Source organism: Ruditapes philippinarum, unplaced genomic scaffold (genome assembly GCF_026571515.1).
Source record: "Ruditapes philippinarum isolate M1 unplaced genomic scaffold, ASM2657151v2 ctg7620_1_1_1_1, whole genome shotgun sequence".
NCBI classification, from domain to species: Eukaryota; Metazoa; Mollusca; class Bivalvia; order Venerida; family Veneridae; genus Ruditapes; species Ruditapes philippinarum.
The window spans coordinates 73,856-94,213 of record NW_026856749.1 but is presented as its reverse complement, the minus strand read 5'-3'; the positions used below and the strand labels follow the sequence as shown (position 1 = coordinate 94,213).

At 33.4% G+C, this 20,358-nt stretch overlaps 1 protein-coding gene across 1 annotated transcript; it reads left to right on the top strand.

Annotated features, from left to right (window-relative positions):
- The first annotated feature begins 1,603 nt into the window (after window positions 1–1,603).
- LOC132747602 (uncharacterized) lies at window positions 1,604–15,429 on the top strand. The gene is made up of 2 exons (XM_060737023.1): window positions 1,604–1,754; window positions 10,459–15,429. The coding sequence occupies exon 2, from the start codon at window positions 10,460–10,462 to the stop codon at window positions 12,545–12,547; it is 2,088 nt and encodes a 695-aa protein (XP_060593006.1). The 5' UTR covers window positions 1,604–1,754; window position 10,459; the 3' UTR covers window positions 12,548–15,429.
- The last annotated feature ends 4,929 nt before the right edge of the window (window positions 15,430–20,358 follow it).

Here is a 20,358-nt window from a genome sequence, read left to right as displayed (position 1 = left end):
TTTGGCCTTAGACATGGTGGCATGTTTTTTCAGGATAAACATCATTTACTGAAGGTGGTTATGTGCATCAAATAATGATGAAATCACCCATGCAGACGGTATTGCCCAGACACAATCTGCAACATCGTAAGGCTATATATGATAAATATGTCAAAATCATTGGTAAAACTTTTGTACAGAGCCATTTGTCTATCACCACCTATTAAGAAATCATTTGGGATTTGCTGTCGGCTACTAACGGATATATCTTTATACTGGTTATTCATCCCTCGCCGATTAATGACTATACAAAGTTAAATTCGAAGTAAACAAAACCAGAAATAAAAAAGAATACACTTTGGTTGATACAATTTTACGAAAAAAAGCTACTAGACTTCGTATAAATGCACTATAAAAGTAGGCATGTTGAATGATTGTACAAATGTACTGGGTATCTTTTAAAAAAAGATGGAATAGTTTGTCACAATTATTTTATGATCAGATAAATGATTTTTAGCTCCTTCAAATTACTATATAGAATGCTGTCATCTTTTGAAAGAATAATCATGTCCATGTACATTTATATCAGTGACGTAAAAATTAGAAAATATCAAATGTCTGCATTTGCATTAAGGTAGATTTTGTCGACAAAAGTCGATAGTGTGGCGTTCATTTAAATAAGAAAATTCGTGTCAGATGTTATCTAAATCAAGTAAACGAGAGTAAACTATGGTGGCTGATTTGTGCCATTCGTGTTTTCGCCCCGCGACCCCGCCGAAAATTAACGCTAATTAGTGTGTTTTCGCTCCGCGACCCCGCCGTTTTATTTCTTAAATCTCGTCCCGAGCCCGCGCGGTGGCGAACTTTTATTTATTAAACTTCGCCCCGCGCCCTCGCTAGTCCCGCGACCTCGCCGTTTTAAATTGTTAATTCTCGATTTATCGCTTGGCGGGGGGTCGCGGGGCGAAAACACGAATGACACAAATGCATTTTACGTACGTGGCCTTAATTGATACATGTTTTGTTGAATAAGCGCATACGGCAAAAATGACATACCTTACCAAGATGTATATGTATACTTTTTAAGATGATGCTGTTTTCAAGTTTTCTATGTTAATGAATAGCACAGATAGAGTACACATGTATATTGTTAAAACTTGCAGTATTCTGTAAAAAAATATATATCAGCATTTTAGTAACTATTTCATAATGTAACACTTTCGTTTTTATATATCTGCCATGCAGTTCATTAGTATATTTCGTGGAACTCTATGATATTTCATATTATGTATATTATTGTATATGTGACTCATGCCTCTAAGAGGCCCAGCATTTTCAATAAACTGTTCAAACTGTTCAACACAAGCTAATGGCACACATAAAAGTCGCCTTCAATACGCTAGCCATGTCGTCTCATTCGCGATCGAATGATCTTGAAAGAAAAAAAAAACACTTTCATGAAATGATTTAAACATGTATTAGCAATTGTATGCGCATTTCTTTCAATTTGATTTACTATGTGTGGTACTCGTTTCGGCTTTTTTGTGTTACCGTTGTAATATTTCCATTCGTAACCTATTACACACGGTGGTATTACATGTATTAGTCAAAATAAACCAACGTGTTTGTTTGTACTTTCAGTTTCCATTCGTACTTCCAGGTTTTATTTATCTCTTGAACTTTCAGTTTCACTATGGATTTCCGGACCTTTATCTTTGAGCTGTCTACTTATGTTTGCTTGTAGATCTGGAATGTTAATGCTTTGATACAAAAAGGTAACTTTAACATTATTTAACATTTTAATCAGACATTTTTTTTCTTCAGTTTTACAATATATCATACAAAGAGTCATACAAGTATAATGGTTTCCTGCGGTGAACATTTTAATGATTTAAATATAGTTCATTTAACTTTTTCCAACATTATTTGGGGTGGGGGGATAAATAAACGTTTGTATCAGGAATATAGTTGACAATTGAATAGAAGAATGTCTTTGGAAACTGGTGACCGTTGAAGACCGGAGAAGGTCGAACATAAAACAATTATTTCTTTTTAAGAAAATGATTAAATAGGCCTTCTCTTTTTTATGAATAATTCCGAGCAAAAAAAATAAATAAAGTAAACACACAAGTTTACGCAGAAAAATATCTCTATTTTATTATGGCAGATGCCACTACGAAATATTTTAATTTTGTATATTTTCAGTATAAACAATTTATTGTTTGTAAAATTTGAGATAGATATTAAAGAAACATTGATAATTTTCAAACACATCATTCAAGTTTTTCCACCTTAAACGGTAAAATAATTATAGAAAATTAGAAATATCAAGTTCTTAATTATGTGTAATTCGGACTAATTCCCTACAGGGACTCGGCCCTGTGAATTTTCGTACTATTAGTTCTATAGTAAATCAGTCAAATTTGAGGTTTAATTCTGGATTCCACTGTTCTTGATGAATTATATACTGTCTTCAACTTTAAACATTAACACTATCTAAGTCAAATGATGCCCAAAATATAATAGGTTAGCCATCTACTTTTTTCAGAAATCTTCATTCTGTTGTAACACTGTTTAAATTCACCACATTAAAAACTCCTGACAGCTGGTGGGTAGTACATCTTTAATCCTTCCACCAACAAATGAGTTCCTGGAGAATACACAAAAAACAACATTTAAAGTCATCATATAACACACAAAAACTACACACATGCAATAAATACACTTTAATTATGACCAATCTAACTAGAGATGACTTAAATTGGGGCCATTTCATAATTTTAAAAGAACTACTTTCTAGACTACAATGGGTTCGGTCTAATTCCGTACCGGGTTGAGACCTAAATGAATCCAAAATTTAAGTTAAGCCAAACTTTATACTCATTTCCTAGTAATTTAGTGTTATACAAAATACAGTCATATAGGTTTGACATGTCTCTAACAAAATTACATTAATGCGGTACAATTTCTTAAATATGAACCTTCATGCGAAAAGTCAGGCTCGGCCAATAGAATTTTACGCAAAAATTTATATTACAAATTCTGTCATATCTTTTGATTCTGTAAATGGATTTTCTTTGAATAAAGTTTAATGTTACCGGCTAATGTCATACTGTTACTTTTATGAAAGAATAAGTTTTTATTGCTTAAAAATTGTAATAGAAACTCAATTTCTTTAAATGAGAGCATGAAATTTTGGGTTAAAATACAAGTAATCACAATTAAATGTGCTTTTTTCATAACTTTTTCCTTCAATATTGTAATAAAAACTTACTGATTATGGTTTTTACCTATATACCATGGTAAATAAAGTAAAGAACCAACATACACACCCGTACATTGTTTGCTTAAGATATCAATAAAGACAAACAGAGGTAATCTTAAGGTTAGCAAGAGGTTACCATATCACCATGGCTATGTCTACTGACAAAGTAAGATTAGCCAACTCTCACACAAATTAAGGCTTTAAAAAAGATGACACATACGTCTCCCACTTTAAATCATTGAGAAGTCTTAATATAGTCAGAATTTAGAGAAATTTTCTCCTGAAATACATCAAAATAACTACCAAATATTGTCCGAGCATTGGGAGGCGCTACCGTCAATAGCTTGAAGTTTCAAACTAGACATAAGTTATTACCTTCTCAATTGTGTCCTGACAAAAGCTGCTGCCCAAACAGAGCTGAAGGAGTCCTTCCATAGATCTTTACCAGGATAAGGTAAGATTCATATACTCAAACCCAGGGCTTTGGTAACTGCATGGTCTGAAAAGATATGCAACACTAGTACATGCCCCTAAGGAAAATTATAAGGGGCATTTTATGCTGTAATTCTAATATCTGAAAAAGAAGAAAATAATGTTCTTAATTAATAAATGGCTAGATTTGCTAATTCACACAGGAGAGCTTATATAAATATTGTGTGCTGAAAAATGCATGCCTGCATGAAAATAGCAGTTTAGACATTATAAACCTAACCTAATTTAACTGCTGTAGCAGCTACAACAACAACAACAATCATATCAACTGTGTTATTCTAAATGAGCCAATTATCCATAAAATACACTGTTTAATGACTAGAAAATCTTTTATGTGTATATATTACTAGCAAATACATTCTGCAAAACACAGCAAAACATCAAGTTTCACTACACTGAAAATGCCTATATTTCCAAAATATAAATCACATTTGTCCTGTTCAATTGTAAGTTCTTCTTCATTTAAATACAGGACAATAGTGAATATTTACATACTGATTACTACAGCATCAATCCTTTGCTGAAACATCAAAACATATAATGTGTGGTCCATATGAGCAATAGGCTACTATGGTGCTTGTTTCGAATTCCATGGCCGGTGAATCTTGGGCCCCTTAGAGATCTCTGGAATGAGCTTGCCAATCACTTTTTTTTACAATGTAACCAATCTGAAACCACACACTCCCCAATTCCTTCAATGCATAATTTATCCATAATTTAAGATGCATTTCTCTAAAAATTATCATTATCTAATATAAATCTTATAAAAATAAGCTAGATTAATTTATAGTATATTGCTTAACACAGGGGGCAAAAATAAAATTTATCAATTTATAAACTGCTTTTACAAAATTTAAATTTCATTTTTTAATTCTAAATTTATTTTTACAGTTTTAATTCAATAAAATGTGGTTAATCTTTTCATGCAAAAGCTCTGTACCCTTCTCCCTGCTTTACTGACACAGTAGCAGACATCTACATTTGAAGGGGAGATAACAACAACAACATATGTCCCAATTTAAAATGTCAAAATTTAAAATTTGAAATAAAATTTAAAATGTTCAAACCTGTCAGTAATCCTTTATTTTCCTGACTTCTATTCATAAACACAACACTGATGCAAAGTTTCATCCATATCCATCAACCAGTTCCCCTTTTGACATTTCTTATCTTGGACTCGGCCCTGTGAATTTTCGTACTATTATTTCTATAGTAAATCAGTCAAATTTGAGGTTTAATTCTGGACTCCACTGTTCTCGATGAATTATATACTGTCTTTAACTTTAAACATTAACACTATCTAAGTCAAATGATGCCCAAAATATAATAGGTTAGCCATCTACTTTTTTCAGAAATCTTCATTCGTTGTAACACTGTTTAAATTCACCACATTAAAAACTCCTGACAGCTGGTGGGTAGTACATCTTTAATCCTTCCACCAACAAATGAGTTCCTGGAGAATACACAAAAAACAACTTTTAAAGTCATCATATAACACACAAAAACTACACACATGCAATAAATACACTTTAATTATGACCAATCTAACTAGTGATGACTTAAATTGGGCCATTTCATAATTTTAAAGAACAACTTTCTAGACTACAATGGGTTCGGTCTAATTCCGTACCGGGTTGAGACCACAGGTGAATCCGTAACGTACCGGCAAACGGTATTTAGCTAGGTTTTCGAAAAGGTCAATTAACCAATCATGTACGGTTTACAGATCACATGCTCCTCCATGTACCGAAAACAGGTCACGTGCTCCTCCATGCCTCAAAAGTTAAACGCGTACCAATACCCTGCGGTCTCCAGACCGCAGGGAATAAATAATGACATAATGACACAGAGCAAAATGAAAATTTAATGCAAAATGTATCATAATTAGAATAGCTGAATAACCAAATAAATAAAAGCTTAGTGTCTATGCATCTTTTTTCGTGCATTAACATCTGAAGAAGCAAGGAAACAAATTTGAAGACGGTGAATTTAAAAAGCAGCTTTACCGTTTACTAGAAATTTTATTTTATTTTAGGTCGTCTGCTTCAAATAAAAAGTCTAGCTATAATGATCGCTCTTCGTCATCGTGCAAAAACTATAATGAAGACAAGGTGTATTATTCTTAAGAGCTTTTGCCCATTTTTACATAGAATTCTTGTCAATAAAACTTATATAGTAGAATGATCCTCATGAAACTTGAAATACTTGTCATGTCATGACAACGTTGAAAACAAAACAACATCATTCTGAAAGCTATACTGTATATCTTTATAGTTAATATGCCCATTATTTACTTCTTGTTTGTTATAATAGCTTACTTTTAGCAGGATAATTTTAAAACTATCAAAGCTATAAACTTGAAACAACTTGTATAACTTAATTTTCATGATAAGAAAAATGTGTACGACAAATTACAACACCCTATAGGCAATTTAGTAGGAGTTATGTCCCTTTATAATTTGTGGCATTTATATAAAAAAAGGTAATTGATAGTGGTTGCCCTTTTTTAACACTGACGAACGTTTACAACACATGTGGCTCCCTTTTTCGTTTTACCATCTGGAGGCGTGTGGCCTAATCTTTTAATGCAAGAATGTAGAATAAGGCCGACATTTACTAAAATAATCAACTGGTTAAAGTTGAACATACCTCACAATATTGTATGATATACCTAAAATTAAATTCTATCTTCCTATACAAACATTTTAGCAAAGAAAAAAATATAGGGATTGTTAACATGCCGTCATATCGGCGTTGCCGTTGCCGTCCCCAAAGCTTTAAAGGATAAAAAGGACAGACCTTGACCTTCATCTAAAAAATGACCTTGACCTCAAATGTTTATATATTAATGTCTTAACTATAACTGACTTTAACTTTGTTATGTATATACTTAGCTGATACTTAGTCCCCTACCGGTTTACCGGGGGGGACTTTAAGTTTAACCTCCGTCCGTCTGTCTGTCCGTCAGTCAGTCAACAAAACTGGATCCCGCGATAACGCAAAAAGTACTGAAAATATTTTTATGAAACTTGATATATGGATAGATGGCAGTATGGAGATTATGCACGTCTTTTTCTGTTCTTCCTATGTTGAAAATTCTGGTTGCTAGGGCACGAACAGACTGAAAATATGGCAAATTATACACATTAAATGGATCTAGTGATAAGGCAAAAAAGTACTGGAAATATTTTTATGAAACTTGAAATATGGGTAGATGGCAGTATGGAGATATTATGCTTGTCTTCTTTTTTTTCTATCTTGAAAATTCTGGTTGCTATGACAACAAATAGACTGAAAATATGGCAAATTTATCACATAAAACTGGATCTTAGTGATATTGCAAAAAGTACTGAAAATATTTTTATGAAACTCGAAATATGGATAGATGGCAGTATGGAGATTATGCATGTCTTTTTATTTGTTTGGGTCGTTAGACCAAACAAATAATGGTAGCGAAATTTCAGACTCTGATGCTGTCAATTGCAAATGCCGAAAGTAGTCCGCTTTTTTGAAGCGGTTACTTCCCTTTATATGTACACTAACGCCGAAAATTTCAGGAGAGATCACTGCGTAAAGGTGGTCAAATGACAGACGCATTAATTTTCAAGCAAAATAGTTCCCGAATGGTCAAAGATTTCTAATATTGTTCTATTCTTTATAGATATACATGCTTATAGTAAGCTCCATGAATGATTAATTACATCTGTGTTAAACAACAGTTAGTGTCGAAATAATAAGGGATACAAACCTTTATTTCGAATAATATGGTTTTCTTCAGGCCGTTAACATATAACTTCACCTAGGTCGAGGGGTTTGCGCGCTCGCTTAGGAAGCGAGAGGTCTGGAGTTCATATCCCAATTAAGGCAACACATTTTTTTTTTCAATTTTTTTTAAGTCAAATAAACATTGAATTGAATATTAGTGTTGCAATTAGTCTTATAGCCAGTTTACTACAATTAAAACGCTGGAAAGCATTGGTGGCACTAGACAAAAACAAATTGTTTTATAATCTCACAACCTTCACCATTCTGAGGCCCAAACAAATTCAGCGCCTTATGTGCTTTAATTTTCTTTTCTTCCTATTTTAAAGAAAATGGTTGTCATGGCAACAAATAGGCTTAAAGCATGGCACATGTAACAATATTTTGTGATTTGTCAAAAAAAGCTGAAATTTTTATGAAACTTAAAATATGGATAGATGGTAGTATGGAAATGAATTATACACATCAGTTTAATCTTGACTATATGGAGTATATTGAGAGCTGTCAAAAGTTGGCAACATCGTCAAGATTTCTGATTCTAGTTTTTAGGCTTCTTCACTATGACGTATTTATTTCAAACTTCAAACATAAGTTTCTGGTCATCAATCACAACATATGTGACAAGGTTTGAACTTTAGCACAAAAAATATCAGAATTGCCTCCCTTGAACTTACCTGAAAAAAGTTTGTTTTTTTAATAACTTCTTTATTTCTTAATGTATCTTCTTCAAACTTCATATATATTTTTTATTACACTCAAATCATTTGTGAAAAGGTTCAATACTCTAGCGAGACTATTTCCAGAATTATGTCCCCCTTGAACTTCCAACTTGTTCATTATTTATAGGATTTACTTCAGAATTTGTGTCATTTTTACTTAAACTTTGAACTATTTTCATTCATTCTTTTAACTTTCTTTTACTTCGAATTCAAAATAAACATTCATTATGAACAGCTTCGTTACTAATTGTTCTTTGTTACACTCAGATCATGTATGACATATTGGACCTTTATTTCAAGAGTTATCTCCTCTTTAAGAATTTTGCTTTTAAAAATGTTATATATATTTTGGTAACAGGGATGTTTAAAAAATTATTTTTAGAGTGTCATTCAGTCTGTCTGTTCATAAGAACTGTTTCCTGTGATCACTTTTAAAGAACATTTCCAAGAAATTTTCTTAAAAAAAGAAAAATTGAAACATTAGTGAATGGCCAATGGCCCTTCAGAATGTTGCTGGGGTTCTATCCAGTAGGGGACTTATGGATTGCTTTCAATACTATGATAATTGCTTGTTAATTTTGTTATTTGCTTTATAGTAAATTTACTCTGTTTTACTTTGAATAGTGTGATACAATGTTGTAATTCTAGTCTAGAATGTGTTCAATGAATTAAATTTCACAGGGGACCATGTGCAATGGAAATAAGAGTATATTTGTGCTATCCTTGGTGCTCGTGTGCATGTTTATTTATTCTCATGCATGTAAATTTTTACGTATATGTTGTTTTTAATGTCCATGTATATGTATTCTATACTGTAATACTCCACCCCACCCCACCTGATGGATGTCATCAAAAAAAATTTTTTAAAAACCCGAAACCCCTTACCTTCACTCATAAATCCCCCGAGTTTTAAAGGTCAAATTATTAAATTTTTCATCTTCACAAAAATCTAAAAATTTTTTGTAATTAATGAATGGATTGATATTATATTATGACAATACATTCTTTATGATAAGACATTCATGTATAAGAAATTTTGCTAAAATCAACGGTTACTTGGTAATAATCAATGGGTTATCATCATCATTGGATACAACAACCTTTTGATTACTTGGACAAGACCTTCTTTTAGGTTGAACTGTCACTGACCTTGAGATTTAAATGACATTGACCATCAATTTTGTCATTTATGTACGGATTATATGTATACGTTGACAAAACAAGACTTGTTACCAAACAAATATATTTAATTGAACTTGACCGTCACGGTCAAATTAATGAAATTCTCTTTTTTGTCCTGTAGCTGGGTATAACTGTTATTTATAAATGGATTAACTTCATATTTAGACACACCATCAATTTTATCCAAACTTAATAGGAATGATTATCCAAGTCTAGTTGTGCATATCATCGGGTTTTTATGGTTCAATAATTTTTGTCGTAGTTATGGCCCTTTAATTATTTTGATTTTTTCAGTTTGTCCGGACTACTCCTCTTATACAACTTATGCAATTTCAAAAAAACCTTACAGGATATATTGATAGGTCAAGTTCTTGTGCAAATTACCGGTTGTTCTGCTTGAATGATTTTTTGCGGAGTTATGGCCCTTGAATTTAAAAGGTGTGTTCTGTGTTGCCAGCTACAATGAAGTTTACTGAAACTACTGGTGCAATTTCATCAAATCTTTAGGGTAATGATAAATACCATGTCTTGTTGTGCATCTCATCAACATTGTTCTGTTCATTTCCTTATTAGCTATGACATTTGGACCATTTGCACAGTTTAAGATGTAAATATCAGCAAACCTAGGTTTTGATGAAGTGACCTAGATAATTCAACGAATTGACTTACTTTCTTGTCCTTTGATGTATAGACCATGTGCACAGTTTAAGATGTAAAATTGAACTTTGATATCAGCTGACCTAGATTTTGACAATGGGACCTCCTTTCTTGGCTATGAAATTTTGAGCATATACAAGCTTAAGATAAAAAATTGATCAGTGAACATTTGGACAAAACAACAAGTGTGACTAAACCTACCTATTGAAATTTTGAAAAAGGAAAAAATATTTTTCTTCTTTAAATTTCTTTTTTCTGATTTGTTTCAACATTTATTTGTTTGCTTTTAGAAAAAGCAAAAAAAACAAAACAATAGTGCATTGCACCCGAACTTCAGTGGCTCTTTTTAAAAACTGTTTTCATACAAGTCTGTACAAACAAAAGCCAAATATTTATTTTCAGAATGACGTACCAGGCACCAAATTACACACAGTCTGTATCTTCAATACTGTCAGAAGTTCTGGCTGATATTGGAATGAATGAGAAAATAATACTGAAGAGGAGAAAATCACTTCTACTGAGGGAATCTGTGGCAAGCCTCAATAGTAAAGTTAATGATGGCAGTGGTCTGTTTTACTTTTTTGGCAGCAGATCTGAAGGTACAACAACATTGGAGCTTTGCTCAGACCTTGATGTAGTTTACTGTTTTAATGGTATTACTGTTATACAAGACTTGAGTGACTGGATACCTGGTGGACTTAGTCTATTAATGATTCAAGGTAATTCAGTATTACCTGGATATTGCTTTCTTCAATTCATAAGATCAGATGCACCTGTACCTGTTACAAGTGAAACTAATGAAACCCTTTTCAAAGACAGAACAGGAAAAGCTCTTTTAAAAAATTCTGGAATATTAAATTTTTCCCAAGAAGGTGAAATTAGACATGGCCCTGCAAGTTCAAGTCAAGGACAACCTGGTTACTATGATATGGACCATGTGTTTACTCTTCAGTGTAAAACTTGGCCACAACAAGCTGAACATTGGTTGGATCAACAAGGTGAAGGTCAGTGGCCCTCTGCTGAAATGATGCAATACTGCAGCAATTCTGGATGCTTTCTTGTTCCTGTTGGATGTAGAGGTAGTGCCAATGAGGATGTAGAATGGAGAATATCAACAGCTTTAGCTGAAAGGTGTCTTATGTTCAATTTAAATATTACACAGCTTAGATGTTATGTCTTGATGAAAATGATTATAAAAACATTCATAGATCCTCAGTATAAAGATGTGATTTCCAGCTACATGTGTAAAACTGTACTCTTCCACTGTGTTGCCAATTCACATTATAATATCTGGAAAGAAAATAACTTACTTTCTTGCCTATCGTTGTGTTTGCAACGCTTGCACGCCAGTGTCAGTAATGAAAATTGTCCACATTTTATCATACCAGGGAACAATTTGATGAGGGGGAAGATTTCACCTGCAGTCAAACCTTTTATCCTGGAAGTACTCAACCAAATTATCAGCTGGGAAGGAGTGGCGCTTCTTGGAATTAAATGTGATGGTCTTGGTAACAGGCTCTACCTTAAGTTTTATAACTTAAGTCCAGGCCGCTACAAGAAGACATGTGACATAATTTCAGGACAAATACTGATAAATTTTGCTGCTACTTTATTCAGCATTTCAATTCACAAATATAGCACTCCTGAAGAAGCTGTGCAAGGATTAAAGAGCACTATTTTAAGGATACTCAGAACTAAACATGAGGGACAGGATACGACACCCTTCCTTTGTCTGGCACAATGGTTCTGCACAGCACTTGGGTCTGTCCTTGCTTCGATGAACATAAATAAAAACAACACTGTATCATCAGATGCTCTCAAAATCATCTTATTTGGACTGAATACCGATGTTGCATCAAGTAAATTGAAATTAGCTTCAATCTTATATTGTGCACAAGAAATACAAACAGCTGATCTAGTTCTATGTGAGATTGAAAGAGGCTATGATCTACAAATTGTTGAGCCTGTCTGTATGTGCTGTATACATGGTGCGACACCACTGAGACCAGGGTTCAATGCAATATCTGAAAATCATTATGAAGATGCCATACAGTATGCTACAGCCTCATGTGTTAGATTCCAGGCATGTGAAATGCACTGTGTACCAAATGAACTTAAATTTGAAATGTTTAGATCTACCCAAGAGGACAGTGCATTCCGTAGAGAAATAGTCGATGACTGGATGAATTTTGCTGTGGTTGATTCCCTTCCTTACCTCTTCTTTCTGCAATATAAGGTAAACAATCAACTTGGGAGATATGAAGACAAACATACCGCCCTCTTCAAACTTCTTAGAACCATTTACAAGGAGCCAAACCTGGGACACCGGGAAACAGCTCTTAATCTTCTAGGAAAGTGTGTGGAACAAGAAGGCAGAGCGAGAGAAGCTTTAATGTGCTACACAATGTCTCTTAAAGAACGGTGGAGAAACAATGCTGCAAAGATTCACATTTGTACTGTAATGTCTGAATTAGTAAATGCAAGGGCATAGAATAATTGATAAGGTTGAAAAAAAAACTTACATAAAATATGTGTTTTATAATTAAACTATTTGGTGAAATCTTTAACAAATATTACATTTAAAGTGACTCTGTACCTTTTTTTATTGGCAGCTAAATTACCAGGCAGTAAAAGACAAACTATTTTAGTTACAATTAATCCTTTCATCATTTTGTTTGTAATGTTGTTGTTGTTGGTTTTTGTGATCTAACCCCAACTTGCTGGAATCTCAGGTGTACGGCCTTTTCCACCAGTATAAAACCAGGCAAACGGTGAAATCTGCAGTCAGACCAGGCTCTGTATTGTGTGTAGCCTACAGTATATTGATAATTCAAAAACTTGAATTGACTGTTTTAAATTCAAAGAAGGCAGGGCATATCCATTTCACAAATTCTGCAGTTCAAGGGCTAAATAAAATGCAACACCCTCATTGAATAACCCAGATATCAGTAAATATAACTGCAAATTTTGATATTTCAAATATTACACTTTGTCAAAATGAAACACTATTTATTTCTAAGTCGCAAAAATAAAATATCAAGTAGTAATTCAGAGTGAATTTATTTATTCAAGTTTTCAATTCTCATGTTAAAAAGTCAATATTACATGTTGCTTCCCTACACAAATCTATAGTACATACTGTAACTGTATAGTCTTCGTTCATGTGTCTATATGAACATTTTTGTCTCATTTAAGGGGGACGTTTTATGTATTTATTTTTTTGCAAGGATTTAACTCATCTTTCTACGATCATTATGCACCTGCTTCAATGAATATCATTTAATTAAAATTTTATCCATAGTGTAAAATACAAATGCACTGGTTATGAAATGGGATAGTATAAAAATGAGTGTTGTGAAAAACTTGTAAGAATAACACACTGTGACTTTGACCTATTTTTCAAGACTATTTCATACTCTGTATAAATTTTGTCATTGGCATTTATTGTTTTGTCATTGCTATTTGTTGAAATTGAAAACCAATCTGCTGAAATTAATAGTCACTATCCTGGTGCAAATCATTTTGACTTCAAATAATACTCCTGAATTAAAGTATGCGCAATAAGAGGGCAATAACTCCATAACTATATAAAAAAGTAATGGATCTTAAACACCACACTTACCTTAAATGAGATCAATTTAGTTTAAAGTTCTATTTTTACAATACAGTCAGACAAAAAGTATGCATGAAAGATAATTAAAAATGAAAAGAACAATAGCTTCAAGCTCTACTTTGACCTGTTCTGTTTCAGGAGGGAAGGGTTACGTTAATCAAAACTTATTTATAGTCAAATTCTAATCTCTGGCCACAGGGCAACATTCAAGCTTAACAAGGGAAACCTTATGCTTGAAAAGCTAGCTGGATAGTTCTTCATATAAAATATCTAAAGCCTGGTGGAATATACTGTATAGCCCCAAGATGGTCAGTCTCAACGACTTTATAAAAGGTTTGATATAATTACATGTTCCTATTTTACTGTCCAAGTCGTCACATAGAATTTGAAAATTCTTGTAGAATTTGGACCAGTTCTTTCACCCTTACTCTACTCAATTCTAAGCCCGTTTGAAAAACGGGTCGTATTATAGTTCCCTCCTGGCGGACGGGCGCGCCATTTAATTCTGTCCGTATCTTATCTTTTACACGCATGGAGGAATTTTAATGAAACTTCATAGAAATGTTCACAACTATGAGAAGGTGTCACGTGCATGAACCAGGTCTCTATGTCAAAGGTCAAGGTCACACTTAGAGGTCATTAAAAACTTCTACATAGAGTGATTTTAATATAACTTGGCACAATAATGAATTGTTCACCATTGTTAGGTGTAGTGTCGCATGCAAAATTCAGATCCCTGCGGCAAAATTTATTTAACCAAAGATGACCCATATTCGAATTTACCTAGAAATCATGAAAACAATCTTTCTGACCAATTTCGAGGATATTTGGATCAAAAATGTAGCATCCAGAGTGTTAACAAAATGTTCGGCTTCCCTGTTTCTGTACCCTTCGCTATTACTTGGTAAGTCAATTCCGAGATTGACAGTATCTCAACAGTTGTATCATCGAGAATATCACTCTCTAATAAGTCAAGTTTAATATCTCTCTCTGGTCTTGAAACGTCAAATGTATCAGTGTCGTTTTCGCGAACGTAATCACTAACTTCTTCTGACATGGAGACAGTTGAGTTACAGAGTGTTTTTGCCACGAAAAGATCGCTTAATTTTCACTATCGTCGATTCCTCTTAGTTTCCATAGACTCGTCCTCGAAACGGCAAATAACACAAATGAAACGAAGGTCAAGATTTGATACGGCTTCATCGTAGTCTTGTTAGGCTTTCTTAAGGAATTCTTTATTTCTCTCTTTTTGCTCGGAGATACCTGAATAAGTAGTATGTTTTAACAAAAAAGTATGTTTTAACTCCAAACAAAACATGTCCTTTTATTAATAATATTTTTTGTTTTAAGTAGTTTATGTATGAAGCTCAGAAGCAAACAATATATATTAAAAACGCATTATTATTTTATCATTTTGACAATTGTTTTTTATCATACTTCATTTTAAGCAAATCATACCTGTGGTTGCACATTTAATATGGTGTCATCTTTGACACTTGTCACATGTTACAGCATGAGAATTCCTTTAGATACGTCTAAAACAGAATGTACAAAGAGGAGCTTGCATGCTTATGATTTTGTTAATGTTCGTTTGTTTTTATACTATATTATGTATGTGTTTTAAGCTGTGCATACTCGTGTTTTTAAATCTTTTAAAGTGGCATTTATCGCTCACATTAAATTGTGAACAATCATATGCTTAATTGCCGCCTTGTTTTGAAATCTGCTCACATTCTCAGATATTCAGATAATAAAAGGAATATTTCGGGGTCAATTAAATATTTCTACAACAATCCCAAGATGATTGGCTTGTTTAAATTAAAGGTGTAACAAATGTTTAAGATATGCGTTCTTTAATTTATAATCAATTTTCATAATGAACGCAGGTTTTTCTTTTCTTAAATATCCATTTTTTTATATTTAACAAATATATATCAATAAAAACATTAATTGACATATAAGTATATGTTTAATTCAATATTCATTTCAACATATAATTAATTACTTTCTTGTAAATGTACTTAGGTTTGAAATATAATGTGTTAGAAATCATGTGCTCATTTCTCTCAATTTGATTGACTATGTGTGGTACTTGTTTCGGCTATACGCCGTTATAATTTTCACATTCGTTACCGATTATACACTGTGGTATTTGTCATCCAGGTAACTTTACATTCGTTACCGATTATACACTGTGGTATTTGTCATCCAGGTAACTTTACATTCGTTATACCGATTATACACTGTGGTATTTGTCATCCAGGTAACTTTACATTCGTTACCGATTATACACTGTGGTATTTGTCATCCAGGTAACTTTACATTCGTTACCGATTATACACTATGGTATTAGTCATCCAGGTAAGTTTGCATAAGCAAAAAAAACGTGTTTGTTTTCAAGTTGTAGTTCAAGGTTTTATTTATCGCTGAAACTTTCAGTTTCACTATGGATTTCCGGACCTTTATCTTTGTTCTGACTATTAATGTTTGCTTGCAATCTGGATTGGTAATACTTTGATATACAAAGGTAATTTTGACATTATTTGAACAATTTCATTAGATTTTTTTTCAGTTTTACAAGGAGGTAAATATTTTCTTTCAACTGAAATTGTAGTTATAGCTCAGTTTGGAAACCTTTGAACAGTTTTCTTTGTGAAATCCCACTTCAACGTGTTTGCTTTGTACTTTCAGTACCTCTTGGTTTTTGCCACAGGCGTACGGCACATTTGCCATGCCAATAATGGTCAATTTATCATAAAATTATCACCCCTTGATCATCAAGAACAAAATTACTATCCAGCACCCGTTTACTATATAAAATATATACTTTCTTACGAACGGCAAGCAGCTTAATGTATGTTTACTCATGGTAATTTTGGAAATTTCCGTGGCACAAAACATGTCGACCTCGCAATTTTAAGGACAATTTTTACGTTTGATAATTAATTTATCGTAAATGAAGATAGATGGCTCAATATTTTTAACGGTTACTGAAAGATATATCGATTGTGCTATGTTTGCACGTTTAAGTATGAAAATATGTCTTATATGTCGTATTAAAAAATGCGAGAGGAAAATGTTGACCGTTTCGGTTGAATTTGCTACGTCGAGTTACATACCTTGTATAAATTTGATATATACGGTGTGTACGCTACATGTAGTGCCCTTTTTTATTTTAACTATCTGCAGGCGTGTTGCTTAATACCTTTATAGCTCAGTTTTAATTCAAGAATGTAGAATAATACTGTCATAAACAAATAAGAATAAATGGGCTTAAAATTGAACACGTTTAACAATATCATCTAACAATATCGTATGATATACCTAGATTAAAAATGAAGCTAATATAAAGATTTTTAAAAACTATTTTCAGAAAAGTCAGTTTTAACTTTAGGCAAAATAGTTTACAATGTATTTTCAGAATGACGTACCAGGCACCAAATTACACACAGTCTGTATCTTCAGTACTGTCAGAAGTTCTGGCTGATATTGGAGTGAATGAGAAAATAATACTGAAGAGGAGAAAATCACTTCTACTGCGGGAATCTGTGGCAAGCCTCAATAGTAAAGTTAATGATGGCAGTGGTCTGTTTTACTTTTTTGGCAGTACATCTGAAGGTACAACAACATTGGAGCTTTGCTCAGACCTTGATGTAGTTTTACTGTTTTAATGGTATTACTGTTATACAAGACTGGAGTGACTGGATACCTGGTGGATTGAATCTATTGATGATTCAAGATAATTCAGTAATGCCTGGGCATTGCTTTCTTCAATTTATGAGATCAGATGCACCTGTACCTGCTACAATGGAAACTAATGAAATCTTTTTAAAAGACAGAACAGGAAAAGTTCTTTTTAAAAATTCTGGAATTTTAAATTTTTCCCAAGAAGGGGAAATTAGACATGGCCTGCAAGTTCAAGTCAAGGTCAACCTGGTTACTATGATATGGACCATGTGTTTACTCTTCAGTGTAAAACTTGGCCACAACAAGCTGAACATTGGTTGGATCAAAACAAGATGAAAGTCAGTTGGCCCTCTGCTGAAAATGTTGGCAATACTGCCAGCAGAATGGAATGTTTTCTTGTTCCTGTTGGATGTTAGAAGGAGTGTCATGAGGAAGTAGAATGAGAATATCCAACAGCTTTAAGCTGAAAGGATGCCTTATGTTCAAAAATTTAAATATTACACAGCTTAGAACTGTTATGTCTTGATAAAAATGAATTATAAAACTTTCATAGAATCCACAGTTATAAAGATGTAATTTTCCAGTTACATGTGCAAAACTGTACTCTTCCACTGTGTTGCCAATTCACATTATAATTATCTGGAAAGAAAATAACTTTACTTTCTTGCCTATCGTTTGTTTTACAGCGTTTGCACACAAGTGTCAGAAATTTGAAAATTGTCCACATTTTATCATTTCCCAGGAACAAATTTGAATGAGGGGTGAAGATTTCACCTAAAGGCCCAAACCTTTTACCTGGGAAGTATAAACCCAAATTTTTCAGCGGAAAGGGAAGGGGCGCTTTTTGGAAATTTAAAATTGTGAGGGGTTTTGGGAACGGGCCTCTCCCCTTAAGTTTTATAATTTAAAGTCCGGGGCCGCTACAAAAAGGACTTTGACAAAATTTTTCAGGACAAATACTGAAAAATTTTTCCCTTCCTCCCTTTTTTTCACCCTTTTCCCAATTTCCCCAAAAGCACCCCTTGAAGAACTGGAAAGGGTTTAAAAGGGGACTTTTTTGGGATACTAGAATTTAAAACCCTGGGACAGGATACACCCCTTCCTTTGTCTGCCAAAGGGTTCTCAAAACCACGGACCCTGCCGGGTTTTCCCCAATTTAAAACATAAAAAAAACAACCCCTTTCTTTAAATGCCTCAAAATCATCTTTTTTTTGGATGAAAAAACCATTTTGAAATCCAGTAAATTGAAACTAGCTTCAATCTTATATTGTAAACAAGAAATACAAAAGCTGATCTAGTTTCTATGTGAGATTGAAAGAGGGCTATGATCTACAAATTTGTTGAGCCTGTCTGTATGTGCTGTATACATGGTGCGACACCACTGAGACCAGGGTTCAATTGCAATATCTGAAAATCATATGGAAGATGCCATACAGTATGCAAAACAAGCCTCATGTGTTAGATTTCAGGCAATGCGAAATGCACTGTGTACCAAATTGAACTTAAATTTGAAAATGTTTTAGATCTACCCCAAGAGGACCAATGCATTCCGTACAGCAACAGACAATGACTGGATGGATTTTCTTTGCTGGTTGGTGGATTCCCTCCTTACCTCTACTTTCTGCAATAACAAGGTAAAAACAATCAGATTTGGAGACATGGAGACAAACATGCTGCCCTCCTCAAACTTCTTAGAACTATTTACAAGGAACCAAACCTTGGACACCGTGAAACAGCTCTAAATCTTCTCGGAAAGTGTGTGGAACAAGAAGGCAGACCAAGAGAAGCTTTACAGTGCTACGCAATGTCTCTTAAAGAGCGTTGGAGAAACAATGCTGCAAAAATTCACATTTGTACTCTACTTTCTCAATTAGTAAATGCAAGGGCAAAGAATAATTGATAAGGTTGAAAAAGAAAATACTATAAATAAGAGTTTATCATTAATCTATAGTTGGTGACATCGTTAAAAAATAATACATAGATAGAGACTCTCTACCTTTTCATTGGCAGCGAAATTACGAGGTATTGCAAGTGAAGAAGACAAACTATTTAAGTTACAATCATTCTATTGTAATGCTGTTGTTGTTGTTGTTTTTGTGATCTAACCCCTAACTTGCTGTAATCTAAGATGTATGGCCTTTTCCACCAGTATAAAACCAGGCAAACGGTGAAATCTGCAGTCAGACCAGGCTCTGTATTGTTGGTAGCCTACAGTATATTGATAATTCAAAAACTTGAATTGACTGTTCTATATTTAAAGAAGGCAGGGCATATCCATTACATAGTCTGCAGGTCACCCGCCTAAATGACTGAAATATTGTTGGGAAAAGGCGTAAAATGAAACAAACAAAACGGACAATCCAGACATCAGTAAATATATCTGCTAATTTTGATATTTTAAATATTACATCTTGTCAAAATGTTAAAAAGAACACATTGATTTCTAAGTCACAAAATAAAATATCAACTAGTAATTCAGACTGCCCCCCTCACCACTGTGGGCTCGAATCCCGACAGGGACTTTGGATTCTTTCATGTGAGGAAGCTATCCAGCTAGCTTGCGGAACGTCGGTGGTTCTACTCAGGTTTCTGTTTGTGCCTGAAACAATGTACGAAAGGGCACCTGAGGTCTTCCTCCACCAGTAAAGCTGGAATGTCGCAATATGACCTATAACGTGTTGGTAAGAACGTAAAACCCAATTAAGTGCATTTATTTTTTCAAGTTTTCAATTCTCATGTAAGAAAATCAGTATTACATGTTGTTTCTCTAAACAAATCTTTAGTACATTATGTATATGTTCTATGTTCATGTGAACATTTTATCATGTGTGTTTTACGATTGATATTGTTACTCTGTGTGTACCATACTTACAATAAATTATATATTTATATAATTATGCCAATAAAATTGAACAATATGTAAAATATGAACTGAAAATATTTTTGCACATTATATGTAATCAATTAATTATATGCTTTCATTTCTTATTGGAAAATTTGAC